A 26958-nucleotide genomic window follows, 5' to 3' on the forward strand; every position below is an offset into this window, starting at 1 on the left:
AGGCAAGGTGGGCAGAGCTAAGCACGAGCTAGTGAGATCCTATTGGCGCGTTCTAGCATTATCTGCATATTTCCGTTAGGGAACGCCTACTTTGAAGTGCGCGTGTGCAGAACTCAATTCGCCTTTGCACTCTTCCTAAATAATGCGACTTTTTAAAACTTTTGCAAATGGTAAAAAGTCTACAAACCTTAGTCCACTCAAAACATATTCTAGTTTTAGTAACATTAAACTGTATTGAGATCAAATATTTAATCGGTGAGAAAATTTGCAAAATTTAGCCCAAAATCCATCTCCTCCACTGCCCGCCAGTGGGCTTCACCTCACTACCATATTCGACAGAGTGACGGAGGTGCAACCTATGTATAGGTTGTTTGCAAACGCATATGTACAGATACATTTAAGCTATGCAACTGGCTCACCGGTAAAAACAAAAAAAAGACCCCAAACATGGAAAATCGCATAACAAGATAGGCAAACATGAGTCCATGAGAGATACATTTTTTTTCTTTTTATGATTTTTAAACAAATATAAGATTAGTTGCAGCATAATTTACAGATAGCTTTTTTTCAAATAACATCTACAGAGTGAACTCAATTACCGATTCAACTGAGCACTTAACTCAGGAAGTGATGGACAAGTGTTGGGTTGTTTATGATGTGGCATCACATGATACCCATATACAGTCAAACAGAATAGTGAAATATCATTAGAAACTGATACTAACAATATGCAAACTCCAAAAAAAAACAGGTCAACACATACAAGTGTTAGCTTAAAATAAATCATTAATACGGTATGAGATAGGCACTACCTTAACCATTTAGGCACAGACTAGTGCAGTACTGTTGCAATGATAATCTGATTTTTGATGGTTTAATGAAAACAACAAGTGGTATTCTCATTATGACAAACTATGAAGGACAAGGGGGTGTGTATGAATTCAAAACACCAAAGAATAATGTACATTTATCTACAATAGCAGGTTGGCATTCATTGTCATCAATCTTGCCCTGGAGGCAGCTCTGCAGTGGTCACTAGCTGGCACAGCCACAGTCATAAAATTGTATTTTAAACCCAAACCTAACCCACACTGCTAACCATAATGCCTAACCCTAACCTTAAATTAAAGGAAAAAAGTAAATGTTTACATCGCCAAATTTTAAATTTGCAGCTGGTCCAGCTAGCGGAAATTGCTCAGGGCAAGATTCATGACAAACATCAACGTGCTCTACAATCCAGGGAAGGAATCAGTATTTTCCCTTCAACTGAGACATGCTGCCTGCCAGCTGAGAGCGGGGTTGAGCCCAGGCTGAGAGGAGAGAAGGTAAGAGAAATATCCTGTCATTATCGATGCCATTTCAGACACCTAAAACAAAAACCAGCACCATTCACATAAATTACCTATATGAATGAATGTTCAATTAACAAATTCACCAGCGACCTTGGTTCTCATCTTGTTTTTTACAAACACATCATATTACTGACTCATTGTGTCAGTGAGATTCTAGATACAGGTTTTTGTAATAAGGAATAAGATACAACCGGAAAGAATGGACCAGGATATTTCTCAATCAAATAAAAATAAAGATACAGGTGTCCCCTTCAATAGAGAATGACATGGGACACAGACAGACGGACTACCAAAAAGTTTATCATAGAATAGGTAATTGAGAACTATGACGCTAACAAATAATAACTTATTATCTTTGAAAAGCTAGACTGCAATCTTCCTCTTTAGGCATTCTTATAAAAACAAAAGCGCTGGTTCATAAATGAAGGTTGAGATCAAAACCATTTTAAAAGAAAGTCAAGGAAACAAAAATATACTTTTGTATAAAAAAAAATCTACAATTTAAATAAGGTACTTTGTGAAACACCCACAGGGACTGAGATGTGGCTTTTCAAAAACATTGACACCAACGCCTCGATCACACCGATAGCGGCATTGCATCTTGGTACACCAAAAGTACATTCATTTCCAATGGAACGCTGCATTTGCCTTCATCTAAAGTATGCATAAAACTATGCGTCGACGGCTTGACAGAAAAGGTAGCAGAAGGTGAATGTTGAACATTTGTTGCACAAATATCCAGATGATGCTGCATACCATTTAGCACAATGACACTGTAGGTGTGTTTGAGGCGTAAAGGTGAAAGGTAAAGAATGTAATGTATCTTGTTCCCTTTCACAATATGGGACAGAGGTAACTGTGGATTATATATTTTTTTAAGAAAACGGGGAGTTAAAATATTTAAAATTGGTCTGGTTCATTAGTCTCTTCACATGGGTGACGCCACATCAGAACTCAACTCCATGTCCAGAGTGAGGGAGTCTGGGAAGACAGAAAGCAAGAGGGCTGCCATTAAAACAAGTTAAACCTTGCTTCGCATGCAAGCACAGTACGAGTATGTGCATGTGTGTGTGCGCGTGTGTATTAGTGTCTGTCAGGACTTACCCAGCGGGCCAGGGTTGGCCTCAGCCTCGTTGTGCATCAGAGAGTCCAGGGTGCGAGGGGACATGGGAAACAGATCACTGGTGTTACCAGAGTTGGTGCTGCAACAAGACAATACAGGATAAGAGGGAGAAAACCAAGACTATATGTTAACACACATACAGACGTCATAGTGATTAGATCTCTATGTCCTTTTTACCACAAACGATAAGCTAACTGTCAAGTCTACTGCCAGTGCGCAAGTTATTTTCATCATTATCACTGCTGTTATGTCACCATAGATGAGGACAATACTCCACATTATTACATGTACACACAGTATTACAAGTTTAAATACATGATTCAAGCAGTTCAGTGTTGACTGGGTCGGATTAGTGACAGGTTAGGACAGTTCAGCCACTATGTGTCAATGTGCTTCCTTTTGAACAACGAATGACTGAAGTTAGACGACAGTAGCAGAAAGAAAGGGGGAAAGGAGAGCAGTTAGTTAGTGGGAATGTTAATGACAAGTATTCTAGACAATCTAGTTTGTTAGAGCAGGCCAGTGGGCAGAAACACACCAAAACCCTCTACACCCGACCGACATTCTATTCTAAAAAGTGCATGACGTCTCACAACAACCTACTACTATAGTCATATGTGGAGAACAGTGTAGGAAGGGAGGACGGCTCATAATAATGGCTGGAACGGAGCGAATGGAGTGGCATCAAACCATGCGTTTGATGTATTTAATACCATTCCACTGATTCCGCTCCAGCCATTACCACGAGCCTGTCCTCCCCAATTAAGGGGACACCAACTTCCCGCGGTGGAGAACTAAAGGAAGGACCAACTTTAGGGCTTTAGGAGTTCATCTCCACTGAAGGCACTTCTAATGAGCCCTTCAGTCTACAGCCTATCAATCCACAGCCTCTTCTCCCCTCCTGCTGTTCTAGCCCGTTCATAATGGACTGAAGTGGGGACCGTTTTGATACCATTATCAAGCTGTAAACTACACATGGCCAGTGTGGACTGATTGTAATGGACTGGTCATGACACCAGTACGTAGACTTACAGGGAGTTTGAAAGGTGAATGATCTATTGAGGATGTGATTGGGAAAGGGAAGCCATCTTCAAGTAGGATGAACCCAACTCAATATGTCTGAATACAATATGACTGGAAGCTGCTCTGGTGTTAGAACCAAGGAGAGTGGCAGTGAGTTGGAAACAAAACGGGAGGGGGGGAGGGGGGTCTAAATGAGGAGGCTGAGAGACTTATTACTCCATTCCTTGTCTGAGTCTCACCCACCCTCACACACACACGTAGAGAAACACACACACACAGCCCTACATGCCCCCCCACTGCCTACCCAGGGAATATCCCGTTCCCAAGCAGCTCGCTGTCCGGAAAGTCCATGAACACGGAAGGGCACCTACGGAGACAGGTCAGGATCTCACTGAGCAATCCTCTCCAACACCCCCCCTCCACCCAAACAGACACCTCTACCTATGTAGTACACATACTCATCTAATCCTATAGAGACAGGTCAGGTTCTCACTGAGCAAACCTCTCCAACGCTGCTACACCCACCGAAAACAGTACCTCCACCCCTGGGTTAGCCAGTATACACACCCTTCTGATCCCTCTGCTAAACTCATACACACCCTCTGCGTCCCAGAATAGAGAGCACTGCATGGGCTACAGAACACCTCACACACACTCTGTCTGTTCCCCTAGAAGTGCAAGGAACGCTTTCTCTTTGGTTCTACTAGTGGTGTTAAAGTAATGGTGGTAAAGTAATCTGTATGCTTGTCTGGGGATCGTTACTTGCTTCCTCCACTCTGCTTTGTCTAGAGAGATGTGTACACTTTGCTCCTGCCTGCCTACAGTCCTGTGCTTCCTGTTCTACTGTCCCCAGGCCAGACCAACGACTGTATAAATAAGGGAAAGACACTGACTAATAGTGAATCCGTCAGTCAGTTTGTTGGTGATGACTGTATAGGCACGATCTGAGAACCACTCTTCCAGGGTAAAACTCCCACCCGCCCCCCCCTTACACGAAGCCAACAAGGGGATGTTGTGGAGGACACTCAAACATTTCGTAGAAAAAAAGAAAAAAAAATCTAAATTTTGCAATATGACTGTCCCAGTTTCCATTACACAACCTAGTGTGAAATCACTTAGGAGCATTAACTCCTGTGAGGGAATTGAGCACCAACAGCTCTTAAGGAAAGTGGATACTTACGGGGTTACACAGATGAACTTTGTCTTTAAGTATGGTTGAATGGCTGTGGGAGAAAACCAGAACACGTTTTAACTTACACACAGATCAAAATATTCCCCATGTCACAAAGCACCAACCTCCAAAACGGTAAAGAAGTATTCATTATGGAGGTACTTCCAGATCCTCTTCCATTAACTCATCCCACAGTTTTCATGACAATATGTTCAACTTCCTGATTGACTTACTACTACACGGGTCCCCGAGTTCAGCCTCTGGAGCAGCTTCCGGTCGGCAGTACTTCCCGAAGGCGTCCTCCTTGGGGATCTCTGGGAAGAGGTAGACCAGCGGAGACACCAGGATGTTGGTGGCGTCCATGATCTTGTATCCCATAATGATCTCCGCAAAGGACATGCTGTTGAGCTGCTGCTTGGTGTAAGGCTCCACCGACTGGATCTGAGTCTTCCCTACAGACACACAGAGAGAATGAGAGAGATATGAAACCATGTCACAAGAGCAATAATGAGATTAAACTAAATAATGTGCAACATAGACAAAGACCAAATGACATGCGCAATAGAAAAGCGTCAACGACAGACAGAGCGCCAGCCAGCCCAAAACGCTGTCCTCTTACCACTGATGTCCTTCTCCACCCAGGTGAAGGTGATGCCTCCCTCCTTACTGCTCTCACTGAAGCGCAGCAGGAAGGTGCCAGGAGGCTTAGGGCTCAGGATGGCCCTCTCCCTCTCCTTACTGATGAAACCCAGAATATACCTGCACAGACCGAAAGAGAGCAGAGAGAAAAATATGCCGTTTTTTTTAATGGTCACTTACACCGGATAGGATAGAGAAAGACTGAAAGGGAGACAATTTAACTCCATTACACTTGACACTTGTGCATTAAGCCTAAAACCTGTACTCCTCCTCAATCCAGTTTCCCGCTATCTAGGGTTCAACGGCTCAGTATTACAGTTCTCAGCAGTGCTCATATGAACTCAATGGCATGACCTCCACTCCCTCCAACTTGGATTTTGCCCAGCTGTTCCAGTAACAAGTCGGTAAACAAACAGAAGCGACCTCTCACCCTTCATTCCACAAAGCCAGGATGTACTTCTTGACCAGGTCGATGATGTTGTCCAGCCATACCCAGAAAGAGAAGCCTTTACCCGCCATGTTCTCCTGAGGACAAAGGAGGAACTAATCAATTCAAACTGTGAAGCTGTTTACGACAGATAGATAGCTTTAACAACACATCAAGAGAGACCGATTGGGCAAGGACATACTTTGCAGAACTTGGCCCAGGTGATCTGGCATCCAGAGTAGTTCACACACGGCCCTAGACGAACAACACAAACACATTTAGTAGGCATTGACGCCATACAGACCATCCATAGAAATATATTTACTGGAGTGGACACTCATTCCGACTCTCATTCAATGTTCTGTGATAGACATCATTCTATTGCTTTGGAGCCATCTAATCCAGATGAAGGTAAAGTTGCAGACAGAAAGGTTCCTCGCCTAGTAGTTTCTCAGCCAGGGTGGTGAGCTGCTCGATGGTCAGGCCTCTCTTAGTGGTGGAGGAGAACTGCCAGCTCAGCACCTCCGCTACCTGATCCCACGTCCCCACCGGAGGCTTGGTGAAGAAGTTCACATTCTATAGGACATGACAACAGGAAGAGGAGGTCAAGGTGGATTTCGCACCCATTTTAACCCTCTCCAAGACAGACGCCAATGCAAAGAAGGTATGACACAGTAAAGATGACATCAGTAAGACTGTATTTTGGGGGCCAGAAGTTACAGGACAGCGGTCTGACGCGAGGTGGCAATAGCCATCTTACCTTGGGGTGGTTGGTCAGCATGTTGTACCACAGGATGGAGGCCCAGGCGTTGGGCATCTGGCAGATGTTGGAGATGACCACCACTGGTAGAGAATGGGTCTAATGGACCATAGAGAAAACGCATGAAGAATGGTTAACCTGGACGTAGGCTCGATTAAGATATACGTATGGAGCAGAAGCACATTTTGCCAGGCTTTCAAAACTAACCTAGGTTGTTTGGTCATTCTATTCAAGTCTGACATGAAATGCCATTTAATACATTCCTCTAATTCTATTATTTTTTCGGATTGCTGTGACAAAGTAGTCGGCCGTACGGGAGGAAAAGCTGTCCGTGTCCTGGGTGAGATGGCAGAGACATGGAGTGCTTAGTCCCTCACTCAGAATTAAGTCTTCAATCACACAGCAGCACCCCTCGCCTCGCTAAATGGTGTCGTTTATAGAAGACGGAGTGTTGTGATAAATTATTTCACAACGTGGGAGTGCCAAACCCTCTCACTCAAACGCACGCACGCTAATTTCCCTCCATTTCTCAATGCTAATGTGTTAATTATCCTGGCTAATGCATTTTCACACTGCTGTGTTCAGGGTGGGGCATCGGCGCAGTGTTGAGCTCAACACAAAGCACTAAGCCCTGCAGGACATAACCATTAGATGAATGATTCCTGTGTCCCAGCAGGGGGCTTGGACTAGCTACGGTGATATCAGAGGGAGGAACCATGGTGGTGGTAAGGGAGGTGTAGAGCAGGTCAGAGACGGATTACCCCTGGACACGCTCCACCGGCCGGGGGTTGAGGGGAGGGATGATGGGGCGAGGAGAAGCAACAGTAGGGAAAGCATGGAGAACAAGTGTGATTACTGAATCAGCTCATTGGTATTCTGTGCATGGGGAGAGCAGAGCCAGGCCCCTGGAAGCCTAGGGCACCGTCAAGCTAATGATAATGACTATTTTGTCCTTTGGCTCGCGTGTGTGGTAGAGCTAACTCGTGGCCTTAAATATCTAATCTCCATGTAATTACTGTTGACGTAGGATTAAGGTGGAGTTAGGGGACTACATGCTGAGTGTTTGGTGTCGCCATAATGAGACTTGACAAAGACCACCTGGGAGTCAGGAAGCACAACAGCAACTCCCCCAGGCCACCTGTGTGCACACAGGTAGAGAGCTGAGCTAGGTCTCACCTCCAAGTCGATCTTCAAGCCCTGGTGGTAGACCTCTGTCTCAAAGGTGATGAGGTGGAGCTCCTCCGTAACGATCAGGGAAGCCTGGGGAGGAACAGGACAGTCAGGGTTAAAAGGTCGACTGATGCTACTGCTACTATCAATACACATGACAATAGTACTATAAACTCCCAAAATGATACGTTTTTAAGTGAACAGTATAGCTACATCAGTCACCATAAGAAAAGGAGCATTCAAGATTGACTGTGGGACTCACATCACTGTTGGTCCTGCCACCATTGCCACACCTCTGTTCCCTCAGGGTCTGAAAGAGAAGGGCAGTTATCAGTCAAGCCACATACTGTACAGTACCACACTAGACTGACTAACAGACAGTCACTCACCAGGTGTTTGAACTCTGCTGACAGACTGCCGTTGTTGGACTCCTCCATGTTCATCACCTTGGTGTTGGTACCTAGGATGTTGAACTTTCGGGACCTGGGAGAAGCAGGGTAGAGCAGGTGGGGCAAGTTATTCACAGGCTCCATGGCAAAAGTGACATTCTAAGATTGATAGCTTAGGAGACAGAGGGTACGTAACATAAAAAAGTAATTTACCCTCGAATGGCAGCCACGTCCCCAGATTCCCTGAGAAACAAACAACAGAGGTCAATTCACCTTCCCTGGGACTGAGTCGATCGTTGTGTTCTATGCAAATCAGACATGATCGTGGGAGTGATGGACGCAAGGCATGCAAAACTCACTTGTCAATAATAACTTTGATCTTCAGCTGGTAATTCAATTCTGGAAACTTCACCAGTAATCTGGAGAGAGAACATTTTTGGAAAATAACATTTGGTGAGAGCACATAAAGCAAACGCCAAAGACATCAAATAAGGCAGTTTTGTATTCAACATCGTCATCAACTGGTAGCATTGAGTCCCGCAGCTCCTCTTACCTGACTTTGTTGGTGAACTGCACACCTGTCTTGATGACCAGTGGTCTGTCTGGATGCATGGGCATACAAGGCTGCCTCTCCACCACGAACGCACTGCAACACAATGACCAGATAAGAGGCGGTGCATTAGACAAAACTCTGAAGCCTCATCTAATGCCCATCATAATAAAATGTCAAAATATCTCCATATTTGCCAAAGGCTATGCCATGTATCCAAAACATCTGAATATTATGCAAATTCAATCCTATAATAAATATCCAAACGATCTGGAGAAGCTCCCCACCTCTTCATGAGGGTCCTGAACAAGTCCACTATCTTCTCCTCCAGAGCGGGCCGGTGCTGGATGATGGGGTCTCCCTTATAGGACACCTTCTGCTGGAGCTCCTCCAACTTCTTGATCTGCTGGCGGATCTGCAGCTGAGACTCAGCCAGGGAAGTAATCCTAGAGGTCACAAAGGTTCATCTAGGTCAGTCATTATGGCAGTGCTACCCTGTTTGTTAAACAAATTTGGAACTACAATTTCATCTCATGGTGTCCTGTATGGACTACAAATAACAACTTCTCCTTCTTGGCCTCTGACGTTTACTCTACATGAGTGTTGGGGGAGATGGTGTACGGTCATGGGGAGGGCACATAAAAGGATTTCAACGTGGAAAGTAAAGGCTACTAATGGTAACTGACCATGTCTCCAAGCGGTCCAGGCAAATGTTGGGTGGTCCTCCGATGCAGGCAATCTGCTGCCTCCTCTTCCAGTCAGCCAGCTCGTCATCTGTCAGGTTCTTCTGGACAAAGTCCATGGCTGACAGCAGCCCTGCCATTTCAGTAACAATTTGCTACAACAGAGGGACAACAGCACATCCTTCAGACACTGATATAACCAGTGTTAAAGTGCTATTCAGGGGGCTCTGGAATTACTTTTAAGATATATTTTATTCATCCACACGAGATGGACATCAGCCACAGTGCAGCACCCAATGAGCAGTTTTTCCTTGCACCGGAGATATTGATTGCCAGCAACCCTCCGGTTGCCAGCTCACTCCACACCAGCACTAGGATTCGAACCGACAACCCTCCGGTTGCTGGCCCGGTTCTCGAACGTCGAAGGTACGATTATACCTCGCGCATGATTCTTAGGATGATTATCATGTTAGACAACATGATTAGTGAATTTGTTTTACAATTTTGAACTCTGGGAAATGTTTAACTAAATACTCTCCGGCCCCACATTCTCCAAAATTTGACAGCTATTACCACCCTCCTCATCTCGCTCATAAATATCTAGTGCCTGACAGCAGCATGAATATTAATTTAACTCAATTGAAAATGAATGATCGAGCACACATTAATATCAACACACATACAGATCTCTGCATGTGTAGTGAAAGGTACTGCTGCTGAGTCCAAACGTTTATGTCGGGGCTGCAACGGATAGGGAAGCAGGCCTGCTTGGGGCAGACAGTTTGAGCTTGCTGCTGAGAATTAGAGAATGACTAACCCAATTCTACAGCTTACCATTCAACAAACATGTAAATAGGCAGGTTTATGTAATTTATTGCACACACGTATGAGGTTCGAGCAGAATGTCAACTAGCTTAGCCTACTTATCGCAGATATCGCAGACTATCCTGATTCAGGGTATTAGGATCCTCCAAGAAGGGGTGTACGATGTAGGGTCAGATGGACACTAAGGAGGGGTGAATAAGAGGCCTACCCTCCTGAGCTGGTCCAGAGCACTCAGCATCTGTTCCAGCTGAGACATCTTCTGCCTGGTGGCTGCTGCCTGGCTGTTCCCATTCATGTCCTGGGACAACTCTGAGCAAATAGGAGAGGAGTTGGGTGGGTTATCTGTAGATTTAAGAGTCAGTGATATTTGGTAGTATTTGATGGCGGCCCAGAGTTTCAAAACAAGAACAAGCAAAATAAATAGTAGTAGTAGAGTATAAAATTAGAGCCTCTAACAGATTCATATCCTATCCATAAATTCCGATAGAATTCTATAAAAAGAAATCTAGAATTGTATGTAATATTAAAAGTGAAACTTACCACCCTGACTTTTAAGGGTCTTGTAGTTGAAGTCAAAATCATCCTGGAGATTCTCAAGCATCTTCATCTTTTGTTCCATATCCTATAGCAAAGTAAAAAAGCAAAGCATGTAAATCAAATGAGGTATTAAATAACATGCCTGTGTAAAACCACATATTCTTTGGACTAAACATGCAGTCTCACCTGCACCCTCTTCCTGATGTCCTGCAGGTTGTGCTCCAGGATCTGTTGTTTCTCCGTCACCACAGTGCCAGACGGGTGAGACGTGGTTCCGTCCTGTGCGGCGGTGGTGGCGGTCTGCAGCAGCCTCTGCTCTTCCCAGAGGCAGCGGGCCACAATGCGGGCGATCTCCATAGGTTTCTCCAGGTACTTGGACTGCAGGTGCTGCTTAATGCGCCGCAGGTTGTGCTGGTAGAGCACGTTGTTCTCCTGCAGGAAGCGGCTGTACTGCTGGTCAATCTCCCCCAGCAGGTTGTGGAACACCAGCGTGGCGTGGGACTCCTTGTTCGCTGCGTACGCCCTGCATAGCGCATATAGAGAGTGGTTTAGCGAAAGCTTATGCTTTTTTCTTTCATTATCTCTATTTAATTAACCAGGTAGGGTATTGAGAACAACCTATAGTATAACCTAGCCTCTAATACATGTTCATATCTCTAGTTATTACTCAAACACATTGTAAAAAATAAATCCACAGATAAGATATGATATGCTTTCCGAACGCAGTGTATACAGACCACTTGACTTTTCCCACATTGTTACGTTACAGCCGTACTCTAAAATGGATTCAATTGTTTCCCCCCCCCTCAATCTACACACAATAGCCCATAATGACAAAGCAAAAACAGGTTTTTAAAAAGGTTTGCAAAAGTATATTTTTTTTTTTACTGAAATATCACATTTACATAAGTATTCAGACCCTTTACTCAGTACTTTGTTGAAGCACCTTTGGCTGTGATTTCAGCCTTGGGTCTTCTTGGGTATGATGCTACAACCTTAGCACACCTGTATGTGGGGAGCTTCTCAAATTCTTCTCTGCAGATCCTCTCAAGCTCTGTCAGGTTGAATGGGGAGCATCACTGCACAGCTATTTTAGGTCTCTCCAGAGATGTTTGTTAGGGGTCAAGTCCGGGCTCTGGCTGGGCCACTCAAGGACATTCCGAGACATGTCCCGAATCCACTCCTGCGTTGTCTTGGCTGTGTGCTTAGGGTCGTTGTCCTGTTGGAAGGTGAACCTTCGCCCCAGTCTGAGGTCCTGAGTAGGTTATCAAGAATCTCTCTGTACTTTGCTCCGCTCATGTTTCCTTCGATCCGGAGTAGTCTCCCAGTCCCTGAAAAACATCCCCACAGCATGATGCTGCCACCACCATGCTTCACTGTTGGGATGGCGCCTGTTTTTTCCCCCAGACGTGACGCTTGGCATTCAGTCCAAAGAGTTTAATCTTGGTTTCATCAGACCAGAGAATCTTGTTTCTCATGGTCTGACAGTCCTTTAGATTCCTTTTGGCAAACTCCAAGCGGGCTGTCATGTGCCTTTTACGGAGGAGTGGCTTCCATCTGGCCACTGTACCACAAAGAACTGATTGGTGGAGTGCTGCAGAGATGGTTGTCCTTTTGGAAGGTTCTCCCATCTCCACAGATAAACTCTAGAGCTCTGTCAGAGTGAACGTCAGGTTCTTGGTCACCTCCCTGACCAAGGCCCTTCTTTGTCGATTGTTCAGTTTGGCCAGGTGGCCAGCTCCTGGAAGAGTTGGTGGTTCCAAACTTTGTTGATTTAAGAATGGAGGACACCGTATTCTTGGGGACCTTCAATGCCGCAGACATTTTTTAGTACCCTTCCCCAGATCTGTGCCTCAACACAATCCTTTCTCGGAGTTCTACGGACAATTCCTTTAACCTCATGACTTGGTTTTTGCTCTGACATGCACTGTCAATTTTGAGTCTCATAGCAAAGGGTCTGAATACTAATGTTAAGGTATTTCAGTTTTATTTTATTTTATAATAAGCGACCATTTCTAAAAATCTACTTTGTCATTATGGGGTATTGTGTGTAGATTGATGAGGAAATGTTTTAATGTAATCCATTTTAGAATAAGGCTGTAACGTAACAAAATGTGGAAAAAGGGAAAGGGGCCGGACTACTTTCCGAATGCACTGATATCCATGATATATCTATACATCTCTATATCTATGAAAATATGACCCACTGAATCTAATTTGCTTTGGTATGAAACTAAGAACCATTTGGCAGGAAAGATTGAAAGATATTTGCATAAGGAGCAGACTTTTACAGTAACAAGGAAGTTTGGGAACTGAAATAGCTTTTGGGTAAATCCACTTGAAGTCACTTTTTGACAGCATCACTTTTGCTTAAAACAAAACTTTCCATACATGTCTGCCAATGGAAGAAGCGGTCAGAAAGTGACTTTTTGGACCTGAATGCCAAAACAATGCCAAAACATGCTCAAAGTTGAACCATTTGGCATGCCCCAGCACACCATGAGACATCCATGTCTTCATCACTGGAAAATATCAACGGTTGAGTTTGATATACATTTAAAAAAGTGTTGTCAAACAATTGTTTATTATTTTATTTGTTTTATTAATAAAAACAATATATTTTTTTATCTTTAACATCAATTACCTAAAAACATGTGAACACTGATTTTTTTCATATTCACATACGTTGTAGCTTAGACCCTACTTTAGATCCTCTGAGGTTTAAGTGTTGTGCTGGCCATCGGTTGAGACACAACATGCTCTTGAATACAGGGTGAGTGTCATTTCAATCCTAGAAATAGAATTAATAGAATGGCCTGATCAACTCCATGCAAAGGAGATGTGTCGCGCTGCATGAGGTAAATGCTGGTCACATCAAATACTGACTGGTTTTCTGATCCACGCCCCTACCTTTTTTTTAAGGTGTCTGTGACCAACAGATATATCACTATTCCCAGTCATGTGAAATCAATAAATTAGGGCCAAATGAATTTATTTCAATTGACTGATTTCCTTATATGAACTGTAACTCAGTAAAATCTTTGAAATTGTTGCATGTTGCGTTTATATTTGTGTTCAGTGTAATTACTACCACAAAGATGACTGCCGGTCCACCCACCAACGAATGTCAAAATGGTAATGTCTATTCTATTATGTATATTTCAATAGGTTTCTTATGGATGATTGACAGTATAATTTAAACATATTCCCATTAAGTCAAGATTCTCTGATGGGTGGACCTACAACCATCTTTATGGTACCATTTGAGCACATTTATCAGCCAAAACATGACACCCACCCTGTATTCAAGAGCATGTGTCTCAACCAATGGCGGCACAACGTAAAAACCTGAGGTTATGTAAAATATGTTCTTAGCCAAAACATATGCGAATATGAAAAAACACTGGAGTTTACGCATTTTTTCATAATTGACGTTAAAGGTTAAAAAATGAAATGATAAAATAGTTTGACAACCCTGTTCGTAAGCTTTTAAATTAATCTCCGCCGTTTATCTTTTCCAGTGATGAAGACGTGTCTCATGGTATGGTGGGGTATGCAAAATAGGTCAACTTTGAGAACCTTAAAACCCCTTGAAGGTTTTGGCATTCAGGTCCAAAAAGTCACTTTCTGACCACTTCCACAATGGGCAAAATGTGTATGGAAGGTTTTGTTCGAATCGAAAGGGGTGCTATCAAAAAGAAATTGAATTCATATGGAAGTACCCTTTTTTCCTGGCAGAACTGACAACTTGCCATCATGAGATGCCAATGAGGTCAATCATTTCCTGTGTGTTGTTCCCTGACGTGTTCCCTGCTAACAGTCTAGCTAGAAAGTTGTTGATGCTACTTCAAAATAAATCAAAACGATTGTAGAATGCCACACTAATGACTAAAGTCAACATTTTTGAAAACAATGAGTGTGAGCGGATGACATATTTCCTTCCCCACTGTTAACAAACAGAACGAGCAAGCACCACAAACGAGCCACGTCATCCTGCCGAGTGTTGCCAGCAGCAGTGGTGTTAGTGAACCGTAGGTACTAGGTACCCATTCTGTAGTGATGTTGTGAACAACAGGAACTAGGAAAATACACACCAGTCCTGGCTTTCGATCCAGGGGGCGAGGAACTGCCGGAGCTCCATGGGGAAGCTGTCGCTGTACAGGTGGTACAGCTGCTCCAGATACCTGGTCTCCAGCTGCTGCAACTGGTTCCACTGGGCCATGCTGCCGGCTGCCTCCACAACCCTGTATAGGACACACACAAGGAAACAGTTTGAGAGAGAAATGGAACGCAAGGAAGACACAAGGAAGCTAGATACTAATGAGGGGAACAGCTGTGGTCTCGAGACAATGATCGTCTCTTGACAGCTAGCCAACGCAGGACGAAACCTTGAGGCCATCGTACAGTATGTCTCTACATTGAAACATTTCCAATACCTTGATCATTTGATTTGTTTTAACTCCGATTGTCTTGAATTTGACGAGAGTGTGTATAGACACGTCATATTCACCCTGACAGGAAAACCTCAGAAACCAAAGACAAAGGTATCTGATGGTACCTCAGCCAGCTTCCTATAAACACAGAGACATCCTGTTCAACTCAACACACAGCCTTCACCGAGAAACATAGACCAAAATAAACCCTGGTGTTGGGCGAGGTGAGCCAGATAGAAACCCTTTGGTCTCCCTCCAGCCCAGGTCTGATGCTACCAGATTTATTCAGCATTACAAGAGAACTATTCAGACTTCAAAGTAAACAGGAATCACATCATTGATATTCATTCCCAGTTGAATATAATGTCACTGTTGTCATCGTCAACAAACCATTGAATTATGTAGGCCATGTAATGCAGATGACACCGTCTGCATGTTAGCACAAAAAGGTTTCTGCTCCACCTTCCTTCCATAACAGTGTAATTATATTTTCAAAGTGAAAGTGATTTTCCACTAACAGCGTCATGATTTCAGTGAGTTATTTGAGCAGCCATGCTAACCCAGGCCTGGTATTCTTCCTAAATGACAGTGTACTTCCTGAAAGCCTTGACAAAATCCTAATTACAACCAGCGAAAAGGTAGAGAACTACAGAGCATCCCCCAGCCCTGAGAGATCACACAGTCATCAGCAACCATCTGCCACCATTCTCATTTTACTGGACACAGGAAGGAACAACGTTCTCCAAGTAGCTCAAATGCACAATAACTTGCAAGGTGGTGGTTAGGCTACAACTGTCCTGATAACAATTCCCTATACAGTAGCAAGACCATTTTGTACTGTAGGCTAGATGTAAGGAAATTGAGAAGAGAAACAGAGGAGCAAACTGTATAGTTAGGGTAACATTTTAAAATCATGGGATTTGATATTTCTTCCATGCTTTGCGTCCTCATATCTGATATGCTCCATTGACAGATTCAGAGAACAGAACTTATCCAACCACAAAGACTCAATTCCTTGGATAACAGGTGAACAAACATGCTCCGACCGCATTTTGCTTGGCAGAGAAACCTAGGGTTGCGTCCTAAATGGCAAGATTGTCTTGTGCCTTGGTCAAAAGTAGTACACTATAGAGAATAGGTTGCCATTTGGGATGACTCCTCATTTATAAACATGTCACTTCCTCTTGTCCTACGCAGGTGAAACAATGAGTTGAAATTGCCTGTGACCTTTACTGCTTTTATTGGCAATTGGTAGATTTGATTGCAATCCTGGTTTACTTCCCCTCTACTTTCCTTACCCTGTCCACTTCCTGTCAGACTGGAATAAGGCCAACAAATAACATTTTATAATTCCAGTCGATTCCACAAATATGATGAAGTCAGTCAAATCATTTGTCTAATGCAAGCAGAGGTTTAGAGCCACAAGATCACACAAAAAAGCTTGTGATGGTGTACACTGGAGAGCACCAGTGATAAATTGCAAATGTTTGCCATTGTTTGTTATGTTGCTAGCGTGAACAAGCATATACAGTGGGGAGAACAAGTATTTGATACACTGCCGATTTTGCAGGTTTTCCTACTTACAAAGCATATAGAGGTCTGTAATTTTTATCATAGGTACACTTCAACTGTGAGAGACGGAATCTAAAACAAAAATTCAGAAAATCACATTGTATGATTTTTAAGTAATTAATTAGCATTTTATTGCATGACATAAGTATTTGATACATCAGAAAAGCAGAACTTAATATTTGGTACAGAAACCTTTGTTTGCAATTACAGAGATCATACGTTTCCTGTAGTTCTTGACCAGGTTTGTACACACTGCAGCAGGGATTTTGGCCCACTCCTCCTCCATACAGACCTTCTCCAGATCCTTCAGGTTTCGGGGCTGTCGCTGGGCAATACGGACTTTCAGCTCCCTCCAAAGATTTTCTATTGGGTTCAGGTCTGGAGACTGGCTAGGCCACTCCGGGACCTTGAGATGCTTCTTACGGAGCCACTCCTTAGTTGCCCTGGCTGTGTGTTTCGGGTCGTTGTCATGCTGGAAGACCCAGCCATGACCCATCTTCAATGCTCTTACTTAGGGAAGGAGGTTGTTGGCCAAGATCTCGCGATACATGGCCCCATCCATCCTCCCCTCAATACGGTGCAGTCGTCCTGTCCCCTTTGCAGAAAAGCATCCCCAAAGAATGATGTTTCCACCTCCATGCTTCACGGTTGGGATGGTGTTCTTGGGGTTGTACTCATCCTTCTTCTTCCTCCAAACACGGCGAGTGGAGTTTAGACCAAAAAACTCAATTTGTCTCATCAGACCACATGACCTTCTCCCATTCCTCCTCTGGATAATCCAGATGGTCATTGGCAAACTTCAGACGGTCCTGGACATGCGCTGGCTTGAGCAGAGGGACCTTGCGTGCACTGCAGGATTTTAATCCATGACGGCGTAGTGTGTTACTAATGGTTTTCTTTGAGACTGTGGTCCCAGCTCTCTTCAGGTCATTGACCAGGTCCTGCCGTGTAGTTCTGGGCTGATCCCTCACCTTCCTCATGATCATTGATGCCCCACGAGGTGAGATCTTGCATGGAGCCCCAGATCGAGGGTGATTGACCGTCATCTTGAACTTCTTCCATTTTCTAATAATTGCGCCAACAGTTGTTGCCTTCTCACCAAGCTGCTTGGCTATTGTCCTGTAGCCCATCCCAGCCTTGTGCAGGTCTACAATTTGATCCCTGATGTCCTTACACAGCTCTCTGGTCTTGGCCATTGTGGAGAGGTTGGAGTCTGTTTGATTGAGTGTGTGGACAGGTGTCTTTTATACAGGTAACGAGTTCAAACAGGTGCAGTTAATACAGGTAATGAGTGGAGAACAGGAGGGCTTCTTAAAGAAAAACTAACAGGTCTGTGAGAGCCGGAATTCTTACTGGTTGGTAGGTGATCAAATACTTATGTCATGCAATAAAATGCAAATTAATTACTTAAAAATCATACAATGTGATTTTCTGGATTTTTGTTTTAGATTCCGTCTCTCACAGTTGAAGTGTACCTATGATAAAAATTACAGACCTCTACATGCTTTGTAAGTAGGAAAACCTGCAAAATCGGCAGTGTATCAAATACTTGTTCTCCCCACTGTACCTTTTGCTAAAGATTTTTTGTTGCTGTATTTTACCCCCTTCTTCTCCCCAAATTTGATCTTGTCTCATCGTTGCAACTCCCCAACGAGGCGAAGGTCGAGTCATGCGTCCTCCGAAACATGACCCGCCAAAATGCACTTATTAACACCCGCCCGCTTAACCCGGAAGCCAGCTGCACCAATATGTCGGAGGAAACACCGTCCAATTGACAACCGAAGTCAGCCTGCAGCCAATGCTTGCTAGTAGATATCCATAGACTTCCAGTCATTGCGCTAACGCTAGTTATCAATTGCGCTACAGCTAGTTAGCAACTTCCTTCAAACCGCACGCAGAGACATAATAATGGTATCCACGAGTTCATCTGACTCTGGAGAAGTAGATACATTGACAAAGTATCCTTTGAAGTCATACAAAAGTATTACTGTGCGTGAAGTTAAATGCATTCTGTCATTACCATTTATTTATTTTTTTTACACACAGAACTGCTTTAACTCAGCGACATTTGAGAGTTTTCAAGCCCTGCCACAACATTTCAATTGGGATTAGGTCTGAACTTTGACTAGGCCATTCAAAAACTTCAAATTTGTTGCTTTTTAACCATTTTCATGTAGACTTGATTGTGTGTTTTGGATCATTGTCTTGCTGCATGACCCAGCTGCGCTTCAGCTTACAGACGGATGGACATTGTCCCGTAGAATTCTCTGATACAGAGCAGAATTCATGGTTCCTTCTATTAAGTCAAGTCGCCCAAGTGCTGAGGCTGCAAAGCATCGCCAAACCACATGAGGTTGAGGTTCTCACTGTGGAATGCTGTGTTTGGTTGAGACTCATCCAAAAAGTTGACTCAAGTTTTCCAAAAAGCATCTGGTTGATCATCAAGACTCTTGGAAGAATATTCTATGGACAGATGAGTCAAAAGTATAACCGTCTGTGAGCTGAAGCGCAGGTAGGGGCGAGGACAGGACAGGGACGAAAGCTATACTGTTGCACTTTAGTATTGCCAGTGTAAGAACATTCAATAGTCAAAGGTATACGAAATACAAATGGTATAGAGAGAAATAGACTTTTTTACATGGCACATATTGCACTTTAACTTTCTTCTCCAACACTTTGTTTTTGCATTATTTAATCCAAATTGAACATGTTTCATTATTTATTTGAGGCTAAATTGATTTTATTGAACCATTGTATTAAGTTAAAAGAAAAGTGTTCATTCAGTATTGTTGTAATTGTCATTATTACAAAGAAATACATTCAATTCTAACCCCCCCCCCCCCCATAAAACTTACGATTAAAATCGTCCGATTAAATCGGTATAGGCTTTTTTGGGTCCTCCAGTAAATCGGTATCGGCGTTGGGAAAAAAATCATAAATCGGTCGACCTCTAATGAAGACGGCTAAAAAGCAACACATTTGAAATGGCCTAGTCCAGACCTTATCCCAATTGAGATGTGGCAGGACTTGAAACGAGCAGTTCATGCATGAAAACCCACAAACGTCGCTGAGTTACAGCAGTTCTGCATGGAAGAGCGGGCCAGAATTCCTCCACAGCAACGTGAGAGACTGATCAACAACTACAGGAAGTATTTGGTTGGAGTCATTGCAGTTGAAAAGGTGGCACAACCAGTTACTGAGTGCAAGGTGGTAATTACATTTTCACACAGGACAACTTTTTTTAATGAAATAAATTAAATATGTAATTGTTGTGTTATTTGTTCACTCAGGTTCCCTTGATTTAATATTAGGTTTTGGTTGAAGATCTGATAACATTCAGTATCAAAAATATGCAAAAGTAGAGACAATTAGAAAGGGGGGCAAATACTTTTTCACAGCACTGCGCCTGATTAAAACGTGAGCCACTTTCGTGGTACTGGTTATCTCGAGATGAACTTAGTTGACCAAAGTTCTTGCTAACTCCTCAAACCAGGTACGTAGTATAGGGCTCTGCACTCACCACCGCGGGTTCAGACTAGTGCGACAGGGTCGGTCACGTCTGCATATATACCTAGCAGGTTTGCATGCTCAGTAATTAGTATGTTCTATGTTGAGGGGCGTTTTCCTAATATCGCTATTCGTTGACTGTGTGTGATAAATATGTCCTGATATGTTAAGATGTATTATGTATTGGCCATTGATGTTTAAACTATTGAGATGTATTGATTATGGAGTGACATTCATATTGGTTGAATACCTGCTCCAGGGTTTGTTCAGGTGCTCATTTCGAGAGAGCTTAGGCTAGAGTGACATGTCGTCCCAGGGCTCTACTAAACTCTGCTGGGAGGGTCCACTACATTACAAGGTTATTTGAGAAAAGGAAAGCTAGGAAAGTTAGAGGGCACCCCTACTCATTTCACATGTTAGACATGTCACCTTTCCTCATTCCTCTTTCACTACACTGACGGAAACAGGTGCATCACCCTGCCTGGGGTGTATTCATTACGCTGATTCTGTTGCAAACACTTTTGGTTTGGTTTGCTTTGTTTGCTTCCGTTTGGTTCTTTAACGGTAAACGGTTTCCATTGCAAGGCGTAATGAATACACCCCTGGAGTGAGATTGTGCTACATACAAAAACAAGACTCAAACCACAACACAAAGCAGCTGAGCTGACTCATCATCAGTGTCAAAACCCAAACTGTCACCTTCCATTCAATTACTTGTTTTCTTTCAACTTCCTCAAGTCATACAAAGTGCATGGGTTTAAATGGATCCCATGTTAGTTAATCAACAGCTAAGCTTGTAATTTACAGTACCTCAAAACAACCAACTCTTTGGCAACAGGTGACAACCCAGTCAAAACCCATAAAATATAGGTCACAAGATAGATGAACAACTAAAAAGCAGAAACTTCCTTCGTTCAACCGGACCCTGCATCCATGGGTAGCTTCTGGCAATTTTGGGGGGGGATTTCTCATGTCTTACTCATTGGTAGGAAGAAGTTTGGTCCAAATCAGATGTTGGGTACTATATTTGACTATTATCTGAATCTTATAAAAAGTTTAAAAATGGCCAATTTGGGTGCGATCAATTAGCTTAATTTCTCAGAGATCAAATTAGACTAACAAAATTATTTTTTAGAAATACTAAACCGTATCTTTTACTAACTACAGAAAGGATTTCAGAACGATACTCAGTCACACTCAAGAGAATGAAAAGGAACCTATGACAACACCACTCGATTCAGATCATATTCAAAGTGGGCAGTACCAGTGCTTATAAAGATTGCTGGCTTCACTATAGTTCGCCATACACAACTAAAAAAGAGCAGAGCTTTTGTCTGAGCAGCACTTGTCCCATCATTCCCATTACAGAGTGGCGTGGAATGCACAGGCAGACGACAGAGCCACAGAAACACCGAGCTACACCAGGGTTAACAACACAGCTGTGTGAACAGTGGCACAACACCAGACAGGCCTGGGGATATCTACAGCCTTGGCCTACAGAAGCAAGTCAACATGAACTGACTTTCACTGAGCCTGTGTTGAGAGAACTGTAGGTCTCAAGAACAGGAAACATTCCATACTGCAGCAAGGCAGCACTCATTTAAATCACCAGTATCTCTCTGCAGCCACTATGGGTAGGCTACACCATAAAAACATTTGTTGCATGTCTAAACACTGTCTAAAAGAGTGTGGTGTACTGTACACTGTACATTGTACAGTACGGGAGGTGGGATCAGCCTTTAAAGGAACCTAGTCTGCATTGTTCAGCTAAAGATAACAATTTTACTAGAAAGCGTCAGTCATGAGGGCCATGAAAGCAGCCACATGGTCATGGGCCTAGTACTTTCTATGTAACAGAACTAATGTTACTGTATCTTACTTTCTAAAAACTAGCATTGTCATTGTACCATTGTTGTGCGGTGAACTGTTAAACCCCATATTTCTCTAACTCAGGCAGAGAGAAGGTATGACAGATTTCTACACATCACTACAGTATCAAAGTCTGACTCAATGCAGTAAGCAGTTGCCTTTCTTTTAAGTCACCAGGGCCCAGCTTTTCCAGATCAAAATGATCCTGTGTTTTGCTCCCCCTTCAGATGTGGTCCGTCCTCATTTTTGGATGTAGTTTGAAGACAAAATGAAAGCAAATCTCTAACCACATCATATGCTACAACACAGATCATGTTATATGATACCATAACATTTGGCTGAAATATTGTCTTTGTGTCTTTTTAAACAGCGAACAAATTTGAAAATGGGGAAATTTGACAACACAGGATAATTTTGTTCTGGAATAAATGTTTAGATAAACTGGGCCCAGGTTTTTTTTTTATAAACCCAGCAATTTAAAACAATGATATTTAGACATAATATTCAGGAAACACCAAGAGAAAAACACCTTTGAGTTATCATAAAAGCACCCTCATAAAAACACCACAAAAGCTAAACGAGAACATTGAACAATGGAAACATTATTTGAGGAAGAGATTCCAGGAAAATGCATTACTTTATTCCGGTAAGTGTTTCCTGATGCAGTGTCATTAGAGCATGGGACAAGACAAGGAACAATATCAGTGACAACCTTACAGTTTTACATTCACTCGCCAATGCTATGTAAACAACTTAATGATGACAAATAGGACGATTGTATGCATGTAGGGACTTTTTCCCCACTAAGCCGTACTACATCCTATTTGGCACATGGTTTTTCTTACATGTGCTTCTGCCCAGTCCCCCATTCTGTGAGCAATGATGTCATGAGAACAGTGTGTGTGTGTGTGTGTGTGTGTGTGTGTGTGTGTGTGTGTGTGTGTGTGTGTGTGTGTGTGTGTAAAAACACTCGGGAAGCCAAGCCAGGAAAAAAGCCATATCACAAACCTATGTGTTGTGATAATTGAGTTGTTTGCTCTATAACCTGTTAATTCATTTGCCTTGCGACCGTGATATGTAAACTACAAGTCAAAAGTTAACACCTACTCATTCCAGGGTTTTTAATTATTTTGACTATTTTCTACATTGTATAATTATAGTGAAGACATCAGAACTATGAAATAACACATACGGAATCATGTGGTAACCAAATAAAAGTGTGAAACAAATCAACATTTCTTTTATATTTTTCACAGTAGCCACCCTTTGCCTTGATGACAGCTTTGCACAATCTTGGCATTCTCTCAACCAGCTTCATGAGGAATGCTTTTCCAACAGTCTTGAAGAAGTCCCCACATATGCTGAGCACTTGTTGGCTGCTTTTCCTTCACTCTGCGGTCCAACTCATCCCAAACCATCTCAGTACCAGAGGTGTCCCTACAGGCCCTGGTTTGATCCCGGGCTGAATCACAACCGGCCGTGATCGGGAGTCGCATAGGCCGGCGCACAATTGGCTCAGCCATGTCCGGGTTAAGGGAGGGTTTGGCCGGGGTCAGCCGTCATTGCAAATAAGAATTTGATCTTAACTGATTTGCCAAGTTAAATAAAAGGTCAAATACATCTCAATTGGGTTGAAGTCAGGTGATTGTGGAGGTCAGGTAATTGATGCAGCCCGCCATCACTCTCCTTTTTGGTCAAATATCCCTTCCACAGCCTGGAGGTGTGTTGGGTCATTGTCCTGTTAAAAAAACAAAATGATAGTGGGACTAAGTGCAAACCAGACGGGATGGCGTATCGCTGCAGAATGCTGTGGTAGCCATGCTGGTTAAGTGTGCCTTGAATTCTAAATAAATCACTGACAGTGTCACCAGCAAAGCACCCCCACACCATCACACCACCTCCTCCATGCTTCACAGTGGGAACCACACATGCAGAGATCCTCCGTTCACCGACTCTGCGTCTCACAAAGTCACAGCGGTTGGAACCAAAAGTCTCAAATTTTGATTCATCAGACCAAAGGACAGATTTCCACCGGTCTAATGTCCATTGCTCGTGTTTCTTGGCCCAAGCAAGTCTCTTCTTATTATTGGTGTCCTTTAGTAGTGGTTTCTTTGCAGCAATTAGACCATGAAGGCCTGATTCACACAGTCTCCTCTGAACAGTTGATGTTGAGATGTGCCTGTTACTTGAACTCTGTGAGGTGCAATCTGAGGTGCAGTTAATTGCCAATTTCAACTCTAATGAACTTATCCTCTGCAGCAGAGGTAACTCTGTGTCTTCCTTTCCTGTGGCGGTCCTCATGAGAGCCAGTTTCATCATAGCGCTTGATGGTTTTTGCGATTGTACTTGAAGAAACTTTCCGGATTGACTGACCTTCATGTCTTAAAGTAATGATGGACTGTCACTTCTCTTTGCTTATTTGAGATGTTCTTGCCATAATATGGACTTGGTCTTTTACCAAATAGGGTTATCTTGTCACTACACAACTGATTGCCTCAAACGCATTAAGGAAAGAAATTCCACAAATTAACTTTTAACAAGGCACACCTGTTAATTTAAATGCATTCCAGGTGACTACCTCATGAAGCTGGTTGAGAGAATGGCAAGAGTGTGCAACGCTGTCATCAAGGCAAAGGGTGACTACTTTGAAGAATCTCAAATATTAAATATATTTTGATTTGTTTAACACTTTTTTGGTTACTACATGATTCCATATGTGTTATTTCATAGTTTTGATGTCTTCACTATTATTCTACAATGTAAAAATAAAGAAAAACCCTGGAATGAGTAGGTGTGTCCAAACTTTTGACTGGTACTGTAGGCCTAAAGGCCCGAGACAATAAGAAGACACAGTGGCAGAATAAATTCAACCACACCTTTGTTTTATCACAAAACCGGTTAGCTACCTCTGTCCAGTGAAATCCACAAAGCATATTGCATGTACAGTAACATGACCTACAGCATGGTCAAGCAAGTTAATGTTTCCGACATTTTCAGACCACTAAACTATTGATTTAAAACCAGAGTTACCGCAAATCACAAAGAAAACAGTAGCTGCCCCCACAATTCCAGCAACCTTTCAACATCATCAGTGACAACTAAAAGATACCAAAAACAATTTAGTCCAATTAAAGTAAGCCGTCTATGGTTCTAATTTCTCTGTGTGTGTACACCTTCGTGCAAGTAGAAAAACATGTTGACTCACCCTCCTTCTAACGAAAGGGGGTGCGCCAGGACCATTCACAGTTGAACTCAACGCTGATTGGCTAATTGCTTATACTTTTTTTGTCAAGCGAGGCCAGACGCTGTTTTGATCGCTCTACGCATTCTTCCTGTTAGATTCAATTCGCAAGAGGCTGAACGTAGGAAAATTATGAAACAGAGACGAACTCAGTTGTTATGTTTGTTTTTTTATCAGTCATTTTTGGCCTTCCCTTGGCACCCATTAATACACGTCACTGGCTGTATGTGTTTGTAATCCCTCAAACTGTAGACTGGTTGTTGCAAACCTGGAGGCATGCATGGTTGACGTGACGACTTTCCCAAGCACCGTTTGATGGATCAAATGGCCGTGACATGCCCACATGAGAGTGGTCATCACATCCTGCACCACTGGATGTGGCTTTGACCGAAGTCAGCATCCCATCATGGTTGCACTCGCAACTTCAGAAAATGTGCAATATCATCCTTGAAGAAATGGCCAGCACATCATCACAATAATTAGGCATAAACGGTCGGCGTATGCTATCCTTTGAAAGCAAACGTATAACCAACAACAGCTGCAACGACTGGTAGGCCTAATCTATTTGCGAAACAGTGTGATTAAACTTTTGGCGATTTATGTAATAGCATGGAGGACGTAGCTCCAGTTACTTTGTGTCGAGTGAGATTCTCAATCTGATAATACATTGATGCTGCTCGCCCACTACACACAACTATAATGTGTTGTGTAACACTTTTTTAAACTTTACTCTCAAGGCCCAACCACAATATGATGTATACATGATACAAAGCAAAGTGGTCTGCGACCGCCTACTTACCCTACTGTCCACGGGAAAGTGTCAGAAAAATGATCCCGTCAAATCGTAGCCAGCCACCACCCTTAAACCACCAGAACGAAATGTCTTATTGTACAGGACAATCGAGAACTTTTAACCAAACTGTATTTCTAACAATCACAACTACAGTAACTTTAGCCTACTTCAATGTCGCAGTACTGTACACACAGACCCTTAGTTTTCCAATTCCAACATGAGTGCTGACAAACGACAAGAAAGCGTTGATTGACATAACTAGGATGCAACAGAAGACGAGAACACAATTTCGTCCAATCTTTGTGTAGGATATTGCAAGAAGGCGGGATTAAAGCTAAAGGGAGGTTGTGGGTGTAGTGTCCATTGCGCGCGACATGGAGGCTGTTCCATGTAAATCACACTCCCTCCGTGCGTAGGGAAAATTGCATTTACAAGCATGACCTTGCAGCGGGAGAAGAAATTACCAAAAGAAGAGCTGAACTGGAAGTCATCTGAATTACTGGCAGTCTCTACGTCATCAGAAGTGTAATAAGAAGAAATGTGAACGGCGTTGATATTTATGTTTTACCCAAATCAATATGTATTCGCCATCGACAAATATTGTAACCAAGGCGTGAAAACAGTTTTATTCTAGTATTTGAAATATGACATATTCATTATTACATTGATAAAAATTGGGGGATATGGTCTGTGGTCTTCTTCATCATCATCATCTATGTAGGCTATAGCACAAACAGTTCAGCAATAATTAAATATTTGATCAACGTGTTTACTTGGTTTCATGGGACCTAAGAATTACAGGGTTCTATGCTCCTGAACTTTCAAATTTTTCTTGTGCGGCATTGCCCATCAATTTGAGCGTGGCCATCTCTCAGGTAGCTAACCTTATAGGCC

General features: G+C 42.9%; 1 protein-coding gene across 7 annotated transcripts; it reads right to left on the bottom strand.

Moving 5' to 3' along the window:
* Window positions 1–488: 488 nt before the first annotated feature.
* Window positions 489–26309, bottom strand: LOC139565482 (signal transducer and activator of transcription 3). 7 transcript variants are annotated; one of them, XM_071385862.1, is made up of 23 exons: window positions 26071–26309; window positions 14744–14893; window positions 10836–11172; window positions 10653–10734; window positions 10321–10454; window positions 9291–9442; window positions 8892–9050; window positions 8608–8700; window positions 8414–8473; window positions 8268–8297; window positions 8055–8148; window positions 7928–7975; window positions 7672–7755; window positions 6496–6594; window positions 6176–6311; window positions 5938–5990; window positions 5739–5833; window positions 5289–5428; window positions 4903–5121; window positions 4679–4721; window positions 3803–3865; window positions 2457–2554; window positions 489–2357 (listed from the first exon to the last, which is right to left on the bottom strand). In XM_071385862.1, exons 2-23 carry the CDS (start codon window positions 14869–14871, stop codon window positions 2281–2283), a joined length of 2424 nt encoding a protein of 807 aa, XP_071241963.1. In that variant the 5' UTR covers window positions 14872–14893; window positions 26071–26309; the 3' UTR covers window positions 489–2280. The 7 variants fall into 7 exon arrangements, with proteins under 7 accessions (XP_071241963.1, XP_071241967.1, XP_071241966.1 ...); XM_071385866.1 differs by having other exon boundaries at window positions 489–2333; window positions 10321–10421; window positions 26071–26308; XM_071385865.1 differs by having other exon boundaries at window positions 10321–10421; window positions 26071–26308.
* Between the last annotated feature and the right edge of the window lie 649 nt (window positions 26310–26958).

This window comes from Salvelinus alpinus, chromosome 36, assembly GCF_045679555.1.
Source record: "Salvelinus alpinus chromosome 36, SLU_Salpinus.1, whole genome shotgun sequence".
NCBI lineage: Eukaryota > Metazoa > Chordata > Actinopteri > Salmoniformes > Salmonidae > Salvelinus > Salvelinus alpinus.

Excerpts from the sequence above, each read along its gene's own strand:
- LOC139565482 (XM_071385862.1), bottom strand. The coding sequence starts at position 14,871 with ATGGCCCAGTGGAACCAGTTGCAGCAGCTGGAGACCAGGTATCTGGAG. Across the intron at positions 8,149-8,267 it reads GACGTGGCTGCCATTCGAGG|GTCCCGAAAGTTCAACATCC; the intron begins GTAAATTACTTT and ends TGCTTCTCCCAG. Across the intron at positions 4,722-4,902 it reads ACTCGGGGACCCGTGTAGTA|CCATTCAACCATACTTAAAG; the intron begins GTAAGTCAATCA and ends TTTCTCCCACAG.